Source organism: Lissotriton helveticus, chromosome 7 (assembly GCF_964261635.1).
Source record: "Lissotriton helveticus chromosome 7, aLisHel1.1, whole genome shotgun sequence".
Lineage (NCBI taxonomy): Eukaryota > Metazoa > Chordata > Amphibia > Caudata > Salamandridae > Lissotriton > Lissotriton helveticus.
The window spans coordinates 1,904,526,700-1,904,544,316 of NC_136068.1; the positions used below are offsets into that span (position 1 = coordinate 1,904,526,700).

A 17,617-nucleotide genomic window follows, 5' to 3' on the forward strand; every position below is an offset into this window, starting at 1 on the left:
TGAGATGTTAGCAGAGAATTTATTCAAATTGGAGTTTAGATCTAGTCCGCCCAGTTACTCAGGTATCCAGCTCAGGAAGGTGCCCCCTCTACCATTCTCACACATTCCTCCGGGGTCACCAACTAGAAATAGGTTCAGGAACATGAGCTCGGGGCTGGATAATTTAGATTGACTGCCCACAGTTGCCACGGGTAGTTTGTCTAATGGAACTGTGAGGAATGGGGAGAGAAACACCAATGTCGCCACTGAAGGGGGAAAGAGTATTGTCAATGTGGCCCTGTTAAGTTTCAGCCCAGTTAATGACACCGCCGCAAATAGTAGTGAAAGGGGGGTACACCCCGAGAGGAACCAAGGGTCAGATCTAGGAACAGAACCTTCCGGGACAACTATTTTGAACTTCTCAAATCCAGCTATCTCTGGGCCCCAGCAAGAAAACAGAGGGGTTAGGGGCTAGATAGTTTCCTGGAACATTGCGGGATTGGGTCCCAGACTACAATCACCAGAATGGGTCTCATTTATTAGGGGTTTTGATATTTGCCTCTTCCAGGAGACATGGGCGTGTGAGCCCCAGTTTCTCTATGGCTTATTGAATTCCTATGTCCCGGCCCTTAAGGGACCCAAAGGCCGCCCGAAAGGGGGGCTCACTATCTGGCTAAAACAGGAACTTTTTGATAGAGTTATCGAGATTCCAACTAACAATAGCGATATTCAGCTGATTAGGTTACCAACGGGCTTGCCGGGCACTGTGGATATTTATAACCTGTACGTTAGAGGGCCGGGTAGGGGGAAATCTCAGGTCCTGGCAGCCCTAGACCATCTGACCAGCCAACAGCCTCCTGAAAACAACCTGATAATCGCAGGTGATTTAAATATGACTTTCGAGCCAATTGTAGCTGGTGATTGGTATTCGGGGGAGGAAGAAGACTCTCACTGGGGGATTCCTAGATTGGATGCCAACCCAATAGCCAGATGGTCCGACACTATAATACAGGTTAATGCAATATGTTTTGAATGGCAGAATGCCCAGCGATAGCCAGGGGGTAGATACGTTTGATAATGGGAGATCAAAAAGTAGGATCGACTATGTCTTTTGTAACATGGCTATCTGGCACCTTATGGAAGACATGAAGGCAAGAGAGCGACCACAACCTTTATGCATTCTACATCAGTTGTAGGGAAACAATACAGAGGGGACAAGGAATGACGAGGAAGCCGTGGCTGACATTGTACCAACAAACGATATGAGGCGGGTGAGGTGGGCTCAGGTCGGGATGAACACTAGGGCGATGGAGAGTATCAGGGAGGAGCTAGACAAAGTTATTTCCATCATGAATATTTCAGGGGTCAAGGAGAACGAGATTGATCTAGGGGTATCACCAACCTACATGATCTGTTTTTTGAAAGTTTAAGGGGGCACTTCTTCAAGGTAACAACTAAGCCCAAGGGCAACCATAGACGGCCACATAGAGAGAGTTGGTACAATGCCGCTTGTAGGCGGGCAAGAAAAGCCCTAGGGAGTGCAATCAAAAGAAGAGTCCCGGATGAGGTCAGAACAGCTAGGCAGGACTACAAGAAAATAATACACAGGGCAAAGACTCAATGGGACGACCAATATTGGCAAGATCTCTTAAATGCATGCTAGGCCAAGGATTCAAAAGTGTTTTGGAACATGGCCAAGTGGGGGCAGGGAGGTCACCCCAAACCCCCCTCTAACCATGTGACACAGAGCAGCTGGTTAGACCATTTTGGTTCCCAATATGCAGCCCGCCCGGAGGATAGGATCGGGGAAATTACAAATATAACTTTGTGTACTGACAATGTTTTCACCAGTAAGGATGTAGCTATGGCTCTTTCGTCTGTTTCTAGGGGTAAGGCACCTGGGCCGGATGGGGTTCCCGCTGATGTTTTCCTTCATGATAAAACTCTCTGGGGTATTTATATAGCGAAGTTGGCTAATGCCGTGGCCCAAGGGGCACCAGTTCCAAGATCCTGGCAAGGGGCCACAATAATCCCCATATACAAAAAAGGGGACAAAACACACCCAGGGAATTATAGGCCTATCAGCCTGATCGATACGGTCCAAAAGGTCATCGGAAAAATGATCCTGGGGAAAATTTTGGACTGGGTAGAAGGGGGGGGACATCTTGTCAACTTTCCAGGCTGGTTTTCGCAGACTAACTAGCACCACCGACCAGATATTTCGTTTCATCTTACTTTACTGGAAGACGGTGGTGCTGGGTAAAGGCAGCATTTATGCTGCCTTTATCGATTTACGGGCAGCATTCGATCTGGTCCCACGGCTCCAGTTATGGAATGCACTTGCCAAGATGTGCATGCCTCCTGAGATCTTGACTCTAGTGATGAGGTTGCATGAGTCTAATCATGCGAAGGTTCAATGGGGAGGTCAGGGCCAAGTTACGGCTGAATTCCCAGTAGAGCGTGGGGTGCGCCAAGGCTGTGCTATGGCCCCCACGCTCTTCTATTTGTACATAAACGGGATAGTGGAACAAATGTTGCAGCAATGCATCGATGCCCCTACCCTGGGGGGGGGCAAAAACCCCTATTTTACTCTTTGCAGATGACACGCTAATCATTTCCAAAACTCCAAGCGGTTTGCAGCGAGCCATGAAAATTTTTGAGGACTTTTGTGACGACCAAAGGCTGGAAGTTAACATTGCAAAAATGAAGCTTATGGCATTCAACCCGCACCGTGGTTTCAAAGGGAATTTTGAGATGAATGGCCAAAAGGTGGAAATGGTGTCGGATTTTCTCTATTTGGGCATCCATCTGGACAAGGGGATCAAATGGGGCAAACATATTGAATTGGCAGCATTAAAACTCCGCCAAAATGCGGGAGTAATATCTGTAGAGCACAGCAAATCCCTCACCAAATCCATCCAGCCAGCCCTTCGTCTCTATGAGGCAAAAGCCTTAGGCTCGGCACTGTACGGTGCAGAGATTTGGGGCAATGATAATTCAACACCACTAACACTTGTTGAAAACAAGTTCTTTCGTAACCTTGTGGGTCTCCCCAGAAGCACTCCGATGAAACCATTGCGGTATGATTTGGGGAGAAAAGCATTAGCCGATGTGGTCAGATTACGACCTCTTCTATATTGGCGGAGAATCTGGGTCACCCCGGCACTCGCTCAATATGCCCAGAGTTTTTTGGAGGTAATCAAAATAGACAAATTTCATAGAATAGCGTGGTTGAAGGAGTTGAGTAAAGCCCTGGGGGAAATGGGGTTGAAGGGGCTGTGGGAAAATCCGGAGCTAGCTCACTTCCCATCGAAAAACAACTTAAAGAAAATATACTGGGAAATGGTCGCTCATCGAAATTGGAATGCCACTGACCCCTCTACCATGGAGGGCCGCTTTCTGGAAATCAAGGCTTCACCTAGTTTTGAGCCATTTTGGGACTGTACCTCAAAACCTAGGGATAGGAAGCTTTATTTCCAGTTCAGAGTGGGGTCTCTCCCAATAAGAGCACTAACTGGGAGATGGGCGGCTGGCAATTCTTTTATATGCCCGGCCTGCAACAACGAAAAAGACCATTGCACATATTCTATTTGTATGCAGGGCCTACGCTAATCCAAGACGAGTTTGGCTCAAAGCAATGTGCAAGTTGTTAGGCACTAGGGATAGTAGGGTGGCATTAATATTAATTTCCACCAGTAGCCTACCAGTCATCACATTCGCTGTTGCAAAGTTTTTGGGCTGGATGTGGACCATCAGAAATGAATTTCTTTCCACTGAATGATATTTCGCCCTGCCTGATGTCTGAATTTCCATTTTGTAAAATAATGGTTTTAATATACCAGTGTTTTATGTGTTTTTTAAATTTATTTGATCAAAATGCTTTTTTTAATGATAAACTCTGCTTTTAATAGAACTGTCAAAGTGGTTACTGTAACTATCGAGCAGTATCAATGCCACGTCTGTATTTATGCTTTTATGAGTTTTTTACCTCGAATAAAGCTAAATTTGATTGATTGCATCACAAAACTGACACAATGGTGGTGCAAAAGTGTCTGCCCCAAATTGTTTAGACAAGAAAATGACACATTTCTAAATGTGGCTTTTTCATTATTGTGTCTAAAACCCAATTAAAGACGGTTAAAGATGTTTTTAAATTACAATTCTTTGAAACAAAACATGACATTTCAAGCTGTTACCAATCAAAATTATAATTTATTAAATGTAACAGGGTACTCCAATGTTATCATAAGGAAGACGTAGGCCTCACAGAAGTGAAAAATGTATTTGATAGTTCTTCACTACCTGGACATGTAAAACTTAAAACAACATGTGCTACATTTAAACACAATGCACCCTGCCATATGAGCTGTTTAGGGCCTACCTTGGGGGTAACATATATGTTTTATAAAAGGAAGTTTAGAGATGGCAAAATGTTTGTTTTGTCCGATCAACTTGGCAATTTCAAATTGCACATAGGCTGAATGCGAGCCTGAGACATATTTTTCGGGGCTACTTAACTGGGTGGCACAATACATGCTGCAGGCCCACTAGAAAGAAATAATTTACATGTGTCAAAGTCCCCCACTAACATAGATGGTAAGTTTCCCAGTCTTGAAAGCCCTTCTTCCAACCCGTGCACTAGCACTTGTGTGTTAGTGTTAGTATGGTTTACTGAGAGTATATGGTAATCAGAGCTGTGTATGTATGTATATTCATTTCATGTTCCTAGTGGGGTGTATATTCATATCTCATTTCATTGTTCCTAGCGTGTGTTGTTTCTGTTCATGTAAAGGACACCTTACCATTTGGATGATTGCAGCAGAACCTGTTAACTTGCATGAACAGCGCGAGACTCACTGAGACAAAACAGCACAACAGGCTTACAAATTCACAAAATCCTCAGGCACATCTGTAGTGAAATATTAAATACCAATACGAGTATACACAAAATGTAAACACAGTTTCAGAAATCTTCTCTAAAGCGCGTGGATGGAATTATCACCACATGGAAAGTAGCTACCAATGATATTGAAGCTTTGAGAAAGTCACAGGATGATTTCCCAGTTTATGCAATGAAACATGTGTTGGCTGATCAGAAAGAAAAGAATAAAAGAAAGAGAAGGTTTCTAAAACTGTGTTTATAATTTGTCTAGACTTGCACTGGTATTTAATATTACACTACAGATGTGTGCTGAGGATTTTCTGAATTTCTATGTTGTCTTTGGCCACAACTTTGGGGAGGTTGGTTGTTCTCCTCACCTTACAGCATCGTAACTCAATACTATCCTGAACTGAGTGATTGTTCCTAAGGAGCCCTATAACCTATAACAATACCACTGTCTACAACATGCTTACTAGTGTATTTGTTGACAGGTGTGTACATTGCAGGAAGTCTTAAATGCCGAGCTCTTGCGTGACCACAGCAAATCTCAGTGGCCATCTTCTGTGTGGTTTCTCATTTAAACCACACCCAGCAGGCTAGAACTTGCTTTGTCTTGAGACTCTCCATGAGGTAACAGCTTGGCTTACCGGAGTATTCCAACTCAGTACTTACCAGTGACAACGTCTTCCGGCAGCCTTCCTATTCATCACGGCAGCTTCCCGTTAAATCCAGCAGTTAGGTAACACCACTCAGCTTTATGAATTCTACAAAAGAAAAAAATAAATAAACAAAATTACCCAACACAAGCAAGCGCACACAGAAAAACAAGGAACCTATTCTACACATAGAGCATTGCGCTTACAGAAGTAGCACTAGTTTATGTATTATGCAGCCAGGTGTGTCTGTTGTGAATGCTTTGAATTCAAAGTGGGAATACCAAGTGATCCAAACTTGTTGTATGGGCATAAGTGAACAGAACTTGGTGCCCGCCTGAGAGCCTAGTTAGAGCGCAACAGTTCTCTGCATTCTCTGCTGTCACAAGGTAGTCTAGTGGAGGTGGCATTAGAAGGGGGTCCTGTCTCGACAGTGTGACTGCTGTCAGCAGGTGTTCTGGTTAGAGTGCAACAGTTCTCTGCATTGAACGAATAATTCACAGGACCATTCATCTTGGCAGAGAATGTGAGACAGCAGCTCACCTTTGACGAGAACCTCATCGACCTACAGGCGTAGCAGTACTTAGAACCATTCCAGTGCTTACCACTCTGGCATCTTGTATTGCAGTAATATTTCACTGAAATAAGCTCTGTATTATCAACCCTGGTTTGTAACCTGTATACTTGTTTCCTCTTAGACACAATACTATCACACCTAACCAAATCCAGAGAAGAATCTGAGTGAACAGTATCCAGTGCCACCACTAAAACAACAGACGTCGTGACTGACATAGTTAATCACAGGTAGGTTGGGAACTACTTACTACAGACAACACACCAGGGAGAAGATGCCAACAACTACATTAGTGGCAGGACCCCTTACTATGTCATTGTTTTACGTTCGACAATTGTACCCGGACAACCTAGATAACGTCCATCCACAGCCCCCTTCTCCTAGATTCTACCCCATCTTCTTTGTGGGAATTCATATCACAGGCAGTAAGGTAGGCTGTATGGAGCTGGGTCCCTACCATCTCTGTGAAGAATGGAAGTATAGGAGCCAGGTGAGCCAGCTTTGTTGGAATCTGACAACAGACCCTGGGTACTTGTAATACCACTTTATAAGGACTTATAAGTAAATGGAATGTGCCAATTTGGTGTGAGACAATTCAAACACCTTTTATGGAGTGAACACAAGCACTGTAGCACTGGATAGTAGGGGTAAATGTACAACGTTCTAAAGCCAACAAAAATGAATTTCAGCAAACAGGATTGAAGAAGGCAACATGTTTAGGAGAAGACTTGGCCAATGGCTTTGAGGTCTAACACTTCAATTATCACACAGTTCCCCATGTTGTAGATGCTTTCAGAAACTGCAGAAAATTAAAATAATAAACTTTTAAAGAATCAACCTTTTTCCATTTCACTTGTTAACATATGGAGAGAAAACCTGGAGAGGACAAAAGAATGTTAGAAAATGTGACATTGAGACTTGGAGGTAAAATCACAGTCACTGGAGACCACAGACACAGGAGCTGGGAGAAACAAATACACAGTGAAGAAATATGAACGAGACACACATCCTGGGAATAAAAACACCCAAAATGATACAGAGTGACAGTTACAAACAAACAAGGTATAATCACAAAACATCGTTGCTGCGATCTCCGAAGAAAGGAAATTCAAGGAAACTCATTATGATAACATTCAATTTACATTGTGTCATTTTTATATGGAAAACGTTTCAAAGTGTAGTTTTAATTCTATTTATTTATTCGAGTGCATGAGGATACACGATTTTTTGTTTTTTCCGTCTGGTGCATACATCAGTATTCAAAAGATTATGAGGGCCCTGCGGGCCGATATTTAAAAAAATATTATGCTAGAAACCTTCGCGGGAGTGTACTCAACAACTTCCCAAAGTTTCTTGGCGATCGGATGAATGCTGTTTTAATTCTATTTATTCATTCAAGTGCTTATGGATACACGAATATTTGGTTTTCCGTCTTGTGCGTACATCAGTATTCAAAAGATTATGAGGGCCCTGGGGGGGCCGATATTTAAAAAAATGTTATGCCAGAAACCTTCGTGGGAGTGTACTCAACAACTTCCCAAAGTTTCTTGGCGATCGGATGAATGCTGTTTTAATTCTATTTATTTATTCGAGTGCTTATGGATACACAATTATTTGGTTTTCCGTCTTGTGCATACATCAGTATTAAAAAGATTATGTGGGCCCTGGGGGGCCGATATTTAAAAAAATATTATGCCAGAAACCTTTGCAGGAGTGTACTCAACAACTTCCCATAGTTTCCTGGCGATCAGATGAATGCTGTTTTTTAATTCTATTCATTTATTTGAGTGCTTGTGGATCCACGATTTTTAGTTTTTCCGTCTTGTGCGTACATCAGTATTTGAAAGATTATGAGGGCCCTAGGGGCCGATATTTAAAAAAAATTATGCCAGAAACCTTCACGGGATTGTACTCAACAACTTCCCAAAGTTTCATGGCGACCGGATGAATGGTGTATTAATTCTATTTATTTATTTGAGTGCTTGTAGATACACGATTTGTTGTTTTTCCGTCAGGTGCGTACATCAGTATTCGAAAGATTATGAGGGCCCAGAGGGGACGATATTTAAAAATATTTTATGCCAGAAACCTTTGCGGGATTGTACACAACAACTTCCCAAAGTTTCATGGCGATCGGTTGAATGGTGTAGTAATGCATAAAGGACAAACAGACAGTCTTTAAACAAATATAACACAGATTAAATCATCACAGTTCGTACATTCTCAATGTTAAGAAAGTTAATACTTATTCAGTGATTGGTCCAAAATTCGATGCTCATACTCGTGATAACAGCACATTATAAAATTATATATTAAAATATTCTTTGAAATAACCTAATACAAAGTTAAAATTATTTAAAATCACTACACATTTCAACTAATTTTCTCTAAGGTAACTTTTGATTTCTTTCATATAGTTCCCCACTGCACTCGCTATGTCAATATTTAGCATTTCTGTTAATAGTTCTACTGCATTAATCTGTTGCCGTATATCATATTTTAAAAATAACGGACGGATATAACGTTTACGCTGCTCTAATAATATTACACAATCTAGCAGAATGTGCAATCTATCTCCTTTAGTACCCAAACTACATTTACAATAGCCATCACAGTGTACTATTTTTCTTTTTAGTTCTTCATTTACTAGCCAGGGATTTATACGTATTCTCAGTCTTAAAATATCCTGTCTGTACCAATAGTTGTGTAAGATATCCAGGTAAGGGAGCCAATTTTCTTTTCACTATGACTCCCTCATTAATGGCACCAATTTTTTATTCTCTAAGTATACCATATCTGCCCTTCTTGAGGCTTCTTGACCGTATTTTGTGAGCTCACTTTTAGAGAATTCTACCTGCAAGGAATCATGGGAGATTTTCACCTTTATATTTTCACAGCCCTGTAATACTTTCTTCCTTGCGTTTTAGCCCATTTAAGGCTTCTTAGTAGGATCTCTTTCCTACACCTCTGTGACACCTTCTGGCATATATCTATATGCAACTCCTTTCATAATCTCCATAATATCGATTGAATTTCTTCAGACCACAGATCGATATGAAGGCCTTCGCTTTCTGGGCTTCTAGGTGGGTATGCCACTTTAACGTCCTGTCGAACCACACCCTCAGATAACGATATTTATTCACACTTTCCAATTTGAGATCTCCTAACACCCAGCTGTAGCTAGTCTCTTTTTTTTCGAAGCATAAAATCTTAGTTTTTTCCATATTTACAGCTAAAAATGTTGCATTACAATAATCACTTAAAAACATTTAATTTACTTTGTAGACCAATTTCGGCCTAATCTAAAATCACCAAATCATCTGCATACAACAGGCAGGAAATTTTCTTACCATCCATTCTCGGGCTTGCACTTCTTTCCATCTCTAGAGTTGCCGGTAAGTCGGCCAAAAATATAGGAAAGAGCAGGGGGGCTAGCACACAGCCCTGTCTGAGGCCGTTCTCGATTGCTATTTTTGGAGTTAGTTACCCCTCTGTGTCCCTAATTACTTGGGCCCAATTACCGCGGTGTAACTCTTTTATTATCCTCAGAAAACCCGCGGGGATCTTTTTATTTTCTAGGGTTTCCCAGAAGCAGTTCCGATCAACTGAGTCGAATGGGGCTCGAAATTAAACAAAACATCAGTAGAGCTTACCATTTTGTTCCATTGACTTGCGTGCCGCGGCCCACAGGGCAAAGTAATGGTCGACCGTGGAATGGCCTTCCTTAAAGCCCCCCTATTCAGTTGGTACTATTGTGAACTTCTCTACCCAGTTCTTAAATCTATGCAAAATTATTTTTGCAAACACTTTTTCCCCTATATCTAACACGTTAATTAATCTATAGTTTTGTGGTTCATTCACATCCCCTTTTTAGTGTACTGGCCTTATTACTGCTCCCTTCCAGTCTAAGGTATTTTCTCTCCTTCTATGATTACCAGGAACAACTGAGATAGGAATTTCGCCCACCTTTTCATCTCAGATTTTATTATTATTGCTGGGAGATTGTCTGGGCCTGCGGCTCATGTTAGCTTTAAATTAGCTACTGTATTTTTTACACTCAGTTCTGTAAAGTCTAGTTTTAGATCTTCTACTAACCCTTGCCATGATTCTAGCCCTTATTCAGCTACAACATCTCTCCGTGGGCCATACATTTCCTTCAAATACTTCTCCCAAACTGCCTCGTCTACCACACAATTCATTGCCCCGACTGGGTGGTCAGCTGCTGTTTTTACAAATTTTCAGAATTGTCTTAAATTCTTCGATTCGATAGTTTGCAATACATTTTCCCAGCATTTATCCTTATAAGTTCTTTTAGCATTTGCAAGTAACTTTTTATATTCTCTTTTCAATTTTTCAAGGTGCCTTTATCTCTTCTGATCGTATTTATTTCTGATCATTCTGGTTTCTTTCCTGATTTCTCTTTTTTCTTCTGACAATCTGCAGAGAACCATTTCGGTCATCTTGCTGGGATTATATGTTTGTTTATTTTATCTCTTTTTCATGCGATTCGAAGACATTGGACCACTTGTTCTATTTTTTCCTCAAACCATTGCAGGTTTCGGGCCTCTATTTCCCCTAAAGGTATCTTCTGTTGGAGTCTTCCTAGTTTTTCTATGTACTCTTCTGATAACCTTGTGGACAGGGTATTCAACTTGTTATGCAATAACTTTATCACACGGTTTCTGGCTTCCCCCCTGAATCGTCAACTGCAGAGGGTTATGATCACTTTTTTCTAGCTGCAGTATCTTAAATGTACTTATAAGAGGGATATTCCAAGCAAACATAAAAATATAGTCTATTGGGCAGTTTTGTGTGCCTATTTTAAATGTTTTATTTGCTGGGCAATCTGATTCCAGTCTACCATTCAAGCAGAACAGACCTTTCATCCCTAGGTAGTTTCCCAGCATTTTATCCCGTCTTTGGGGTTCACAGTCTGGGAAGGTTGCATCCTTTATCTCATATGCATCCAGTATATCCCTATTCCAGAGGTCTACCATCTTTGGGCTCAGTTTATGGTTGAAATGAAATCCCTCATTATGAAAAACATATCCGTCTCATACTTTCCACATAGAGAATCTATATCATCTTTAAAATGCTCCAACTCACTTTCATACTCCAAATTAATTTCCCATTGCATATACACATTTATAATAATTACATTTTCATACCTTTTATCTAAAACCAGCAGGGACAATCTGCATACCAAAAGCCATTTACATTTCACATTTAACAGGATCATGTTCGTTGCTATTTTTGTTGACACTAAGGTAATAATCCCCCCGTCGAGCATCCGAACCTCTGTTTCCTATCCGGGCAGTGGAGCTGGTTGAAGCCATCAAATGTTGGGGTTTCGTCACATAGCCAAGTTTCTTGCACACACATAATTCCCATATTTTTTCCTAGCTCGCTTAAACGTTCCTGTTTTGCTCTATCACCCAGGCCTTTTACATTCCAGGATAAGAAGTTAAGGCTATGCGACACCCCCCATCCTATTCTACCTCGCTTATACCTCCATCGTCCCCCATACCTTCTTTATACTACTGGGAGGGACCTGCAGGGCTGCTTCTTTGACTCCATTGTCCCTATATTTAGCGTACCTCCCCCCTCTTCATTATTCTCCATAAGCCTCACCTGTCTCTTCCCAAGGCCTGCATGACATTTAAGGAAGTCTCTACCTGATTGCATCTGTTTTTCCAGATCTTTCTCTGTGATTAACCATATGCCTTCCTGCTCTATCTCAGCCTCCGCTTTCTAAATTGCCAATTTCACCAAATCTGAGTAGACAAGGACTCTTGTGATTTCCTTCCCATTTGTATTTTCTACGAAGCCCACTCGTCTCAGATCTTTTGTAACTATTCCTCTCAGACTTGGGCATTTTGAGAATGAGAATACAATTTGGAACCTATTTAAGGGTTGGATCTTCCATGTTTTCTTCCCCTTTTTTCCTGGTTGAATTGGTTCAAGATACAGCGTTTATTATTTCCTAACTCAGTACTGGTCATCTGGGCTTCTGGACCTATCTCGCTGTTATCTTTCCATCTAATGTACCCCAGGTGGCTTTTTACTCCTGTTTTACCGGGTTGCGGGGCTACTTTTCCTATGGAGCTATTCTTCTGAGCATATATATTATGTCCCGCATTTATTGATTTTGCTAAGGGATTTATTTCTAGATGCTTTTTGCTTAATCCCTTGCTAATCTTTTTCTTTTCTTGGTTCTTTAATACCTCCCACTTGCCCTCCGATCATGCTGGCTTATCCGGTACATGTGTATATGCAGGGTTTGACTTAATCTCAACCTTTTTTTCCTGCTGCTTTTCTCCTATTTCTGCTGTAGATTCCCTCTTTTTGACTATCACTCTTCTGTGTTGCCTACTGTTGTACCTAGCACTATATCTCATAGTTATCTCTATATCTCTATAGTTTTTAAATATATACGGCATGATTGGCTTCTACTATTGCTACACTCCCTTTCTGTTCTATAGGTTCTATAGACTGTGGGTCTTCTGTTGGTCTCATCATATGTGGCATCTGGCCGCATCTGGCCTCAGATTCCTTGCAACCCCTCCTCAATCTGTTTTAAGTTTGTTTTTTGCGTTTGCAAGACCCCATTGTTTAACATTGTTACTTTGTAGTATCCCCTGAAGTGTTTTCTGAAGCTTCAGCACTAGGTTCATCATTGAAGAGGAGGGTTTAGCAGAGATAGCTAAGTCATGTTCGCTGTTCCTCTCTGGATCATCTGCTCTTACCCTTTTCTGTATTTCCGGATGTAGTTGGTTTGACCGTTGGGCTGATGTATTTAATTCCTCACCCCAAATATTTCTCAACCTTTCCGTAATGTTCCCTATTTGGCCTGAGGTCTCTAACGCTTGTGTGTGTTGGGGGATGAAGACAAACGCGGCTCTGCCAGCAGTTAATTTTGACCAGAGATTGACTGATTTAACAGGAATGATGCCTCCAGTAATTCTTCAACAATTTCTACTGAGCCATTCCCATTCTCCTGAGTTACTTCTGCTTCCAAGGCTCTCCTGGGTGAGTCTACTCTTTTTTAGTATTTACCTAAAAAGTATTTTACAGATTTAGAGGCTGACAGGCATTCCTTCTTCTAGGGTTCTTGATTCTCTAGAAAGTTCTCTTCTCCTGGGGATGTGCTCAGTATGCACTTTACGGGTTGTTTCTTCCTTTTTTGCACCATAGCTCTCAATACCGAATTATAGCCAGTGTATTCTTATTTTACAACTTTAGCATTCCAATTTATCCCGCTTTAACTAACCCCCTAAGCAATTTAGTTTGAGAACTCCTATTTGCTTTAAGGGGGCATGCAGTCACACATACACTTACCTCTGTTGTGCCGTTATCCTGCCTTGCCGACCTGTTTACATTGAGCTCAAAACCGTATATCTTTCGGTTAACCCGCAATCACCTCCTTACTTCCTTTCTTCTGTGGGGGGGGGGGTCCCTGGGTCAGACACCAAGCTTTATCACTGTCTTTTGGGGCCCTGACCTCCCCAGGGTATGATAGTTCCTTTCTCCTTTCTCCTGCTCCTATTTTTCTGGTGATTTGGCTGGGCTTATCTGGCGGCTTCTGCTGCTTCCACGGTCTTCCCCGGTCTTTTTCGCAGTCTTTTTTGCGGTGCTGCGGTGCTGCAGTACACCCGCTCTTGGCGCAGCCTAGTGCAGCTCTCTTTAGCTTCCATTAATTCTGGAAACTTAGGGGCACAGGTACGGTGCTGCGGATGCGGAGCGAAGCAGCACAACAAGCTGCTCGCGTTCCGTGTACCGCCGCTTCTTGGAGTAGGCGGGGCTCTTCCGACGTTGCTCGCTGCTCGTTCACGGCAGGCAGGAGGAGCAGCAGGCAGGTAGATTGGCAGGTGGCAGGCGGATCTGTTGGCAAAAACAGAGACCAGTCGGCAGGCCCGAGTGCACTATGCACAATTTCACTTTCCAATTCCTATGTCAATCAATCAATCAATCAATCAATCAATCAAGGAGTTTGTTAAAGCGCGACTACTCACCCGTAAGGGTCTCAAGGCGCTAGGGGTGGGGGGGGTTGGGGGGGTGCGGGTTCCATTCCATCAAGGAGGGGGTCTGTCGAAGAGCCATGTTTTGAGGTTTCTTGTGAAGATGGGGAGCGATGTTGTCTGTCTGAGGTGGAGGGGAAGGGCGTTCCATGCTTTGGCCGCGAGGAAGGAGAAGGAGCGGCCTCCCGATCTGGTCTTTCTGGTGCGGGGGACCACAGCGTAGGAAAGCTGGGCTGATCGTAGGGTCCTTTGGGGTGCGTGGAATTTGAGTCGGCTGTTCAGGTATGCTGGTCCGGTGCCGTGGAGGGCCTTGTGTGCGTGGGTGAGCATCTTAAAGGTGATTCTCGCCTCGACGGGGAGCCAGTGGAGTGTGCGCAGGTGCTGGGAGATGTGGCAGTGTTTTGGCAGGTTGAGGACCAGTCTTGCGGCGGCGTTCTGGATGTTCTGTAGCTTGCAGATGAGGTTTTTGTTTATTCCGGCGTAGAGTGCGTTGCCGTAGTCGAGTCTGCTGGTGACCAGGGCGTGAGTGACTGTCTTTCGGTGTTCGAGGGGGATCCATTTGAAGGTCTTACGAAGGAGGCGGAGGGTGTGGAAGCAGGAAGATGAGACAGAGTTGATCTGGCGGTCCATTTTGAGCTCGGAGTCCAGGATGATTCCCAGGTTGCGTGCGTGGTCTGTGGGGGTTGGAGGGTTTCCGAGGGCGGTGGGCCACCAGGTGTCACTCCAGGCGTCGGGGTTTGGGCCCATGATGAGTACTTCTGTTTTGTTGGTGTTTAGTTGTAGGCAGCTGTTTTTCATCCATTTGGCGACGGCTTCCATGCCTTCTCGAAAGTTGCGTCTGGCGGTGTTGGGCTCGTTGGATAGGGAGAGGATGAGCTGGGTGTCGTCTGCATATGACACGATGTTGAGTCCGTAGGTTCTGACGATGGGGGCAAGTGGAGCCATGTAGATGTTGAAGAGCGTCGGGCTGAGGGAGGAGCCCTGGGGGACTCCGCAGGTGATAGGTGTGGGGTCCGAGAGGAAAGGGGGGAGTCTGACCCGCTGCGTCCTGCTGGAGAGGAAGGAGCAGATCCAGTCGAGGGCCTTGTCCTGGATTCCTGCATCGTAGAGTCTGCGTATTAGGGTGCGGTGGGAGACTGTGACGAACGCCGCTGATAGGTCGAGGAGGATGAGGGCTACTGTTTCTCCTATGTCCAGTAAGGTGCGGATGTCGTCTGTTGCGGCGAGGAGGGCGGTTTCCGTACTGTGGTTTTTTCTGAAGCCGGATTGGGAGGAGTCGAGGATGTTGTGTTCTTCAATGAATGTGGCGAGTTGGCTGTTGATGGCTTTCTCGATGACTTTCGCTGGGAACGGGAGCAGGGAGATGGGTCTGTAGTTTTTGAGGTCGGTGGGGTCCGCCGAGGGTTTCTTTAGGAGGGGGTTGACCTCGGCGTGTTTCCAGTCGTCGGGGAATGAGGCGGTCGCCAGGGAGCGGTTGATGGTTTGGCGGAGGATGGGTGCGATGGTGTTGGTGGCTCTATGTCATCCTGTCGGAAAGAAGATGTACTCTGGCTCCAATATGCATGGTGAAAATGTAATGAACTAAAAAGAAGGCCACGTCATCATCAGAAAAACTGTACTTGGAAGGCGTTATCAGAAAAAAGGCTCCAGGGAGGTAATACGGATTTAGCTAAAAGAAATTGTACTAAAATAACAATGGTCCAAAACCCATGAGAAAACCCAAAGAATCAGGGTCTTGTCAAAGTGTGATGAAACCATGGCCAGAAATCGCCAGCAAGTCCAAACACAGCATTGCTCTCAGAAGCAATAGCATGCCAACACCTTTGAGCATGATTCATGATAGCTTAACTTTATCAAGAATGTACCTTTGATGTTTTTCTCATGTTTTAGACCTCTTCCTAAAGAAGTGTATGCAAAGGTTTTCTCTGCAAAAGAGTATATTTTTTAATCACATTGAGGTTATAACGTTTTCTGCATGATGGGAAATGATAAGCATTTTACATCTTTTCTGTGATACATTTTACCAAGAATCTTTACAGATGATTGTTTGAATCCACTTTCATGTGATGTAGGAACATTTATGTGTTATTGACATGTAGGATGATAATTTCAAATTTGGCCAGGGCACTAATCAGTAACTCCAGAAAACACCAGAAACAAAATATACATATTATTGTCCTGTCTCCTGAGATAACCACCAGCAAGTTAATTAATATTGTTTATGTACTTTATTTCAGACTCCGCAAATCAAAAAAATGGTGTTCTTGGACACATGGAAGGGAACAATCAAACATCAGCATGGCAGTTCCTTATTGTGGGGTTTTCAGATCTTCCACATCTCCGAATTCCCCTTTTTCTTGCATTCACACTGATTTATCTGATCACTTTAGTGGGAAACTTCCTTATAATGTCAATAATATACTCCAGCCCATATCTGCACAGGCCCATGTATTTTTTCCTCATTAATTTGTCCTTTATTGACATCAGTGGCATCTCAGTCACATTCCCACAAATGCTAGCCCATTTTTTTCTGAAAAGAGCACTCATTCCCCTCACTGCATGTCTCCTGCAGGTATACTGTTTTGCCCTGCTGTTGACAGCAGAATTCCTACTCCTCACCTTCATGGCCTTGGATAGGTATGTGGCCATCTGCAACCCCTTGCATTACAGAACTATCATGAACAAGAATATGTGCATCCAGCTGGTGGCTGTGAGCTGGGCTCTCGGTCTCACGCTTCCTCTGCCACACATTGTACTGATGTCTGGACTTTCTTACTGTCAGTCGCACACCATCAACCACTTTTTCTGTGATGTAAGTGCCCTGATGAAGCTATCGTGTACCAACATCCACACTATGGAGACAATGAGCTATACATTTGGATCTATTTTTGGACTGGCACCATTCCTTTTTGTCATCACCTCTTATGTGAAGGTCATCTCAGTGATCCTGAAGACGAAGTCTACAGAAGGGAGGCGCAAGGCCTTCTCAACATGTGGCTCTCATCTCACTGTGGTTATTTTATTCTATGGATCTATTTGTCCTACATATATGAGACCTACATCAACATTTTCATTGAAAGACAACAAGATTGTATCTTTGCTATACACCACTCTTCCTCCACTGTGCAACCCCATTATATACAGTCTGAACAACAGTGATTTTAAGAATGTCCTGAGGAAAAAAAAAGAAAGAGTATAGACTACAGGACCATAAACACTATTTTACAAGAGTATTGATTGATATTTTCCCTAATTACAACCTCTGCAGAACCATGTACATCCTAAAACTGTGCCTATTAATCTCTGCATGTCTGGGGCATCATTTGTAAGTTTAGTTTTATACATGTCATTTAAGGATAGCCAGGCAGAATGATCAGGTTTCACAAATCATGTTGTTAAAAGGAGGAACAGATGTGAACAGTGAATACTGAGCCTTCTTACTTTCTGTAGTTTTAACTTCTTGCCCTTTTTCTAATCACTTAGCTGCAAATAGGAGCTAATTAATCAACTT

The 17,617-nt window shown here is 43.0% G+C and overlaps 1 protein-coding gene across 1 annotated transcript; it reads left to right on the forward strand.

Moving 5' to 3' along the window:
• Positions 1-16,378: 16,378 nt before the first annotated feature.
• Positions 16,379-17,305, forward strand: LOC144767848 (olfactory receptor 5V1-like). The gene has a single exon (XM_078651212.1). It carries the CDS (start codon positions 16,379-16,381, stop codon positions 17,303-17,305), a length of 927 nt encoding a protein of 308 aa, XP_078507338.1.
• The last annotated feature ends 312 nt before the right edge of the window (positions 17,306-17,617 follow it).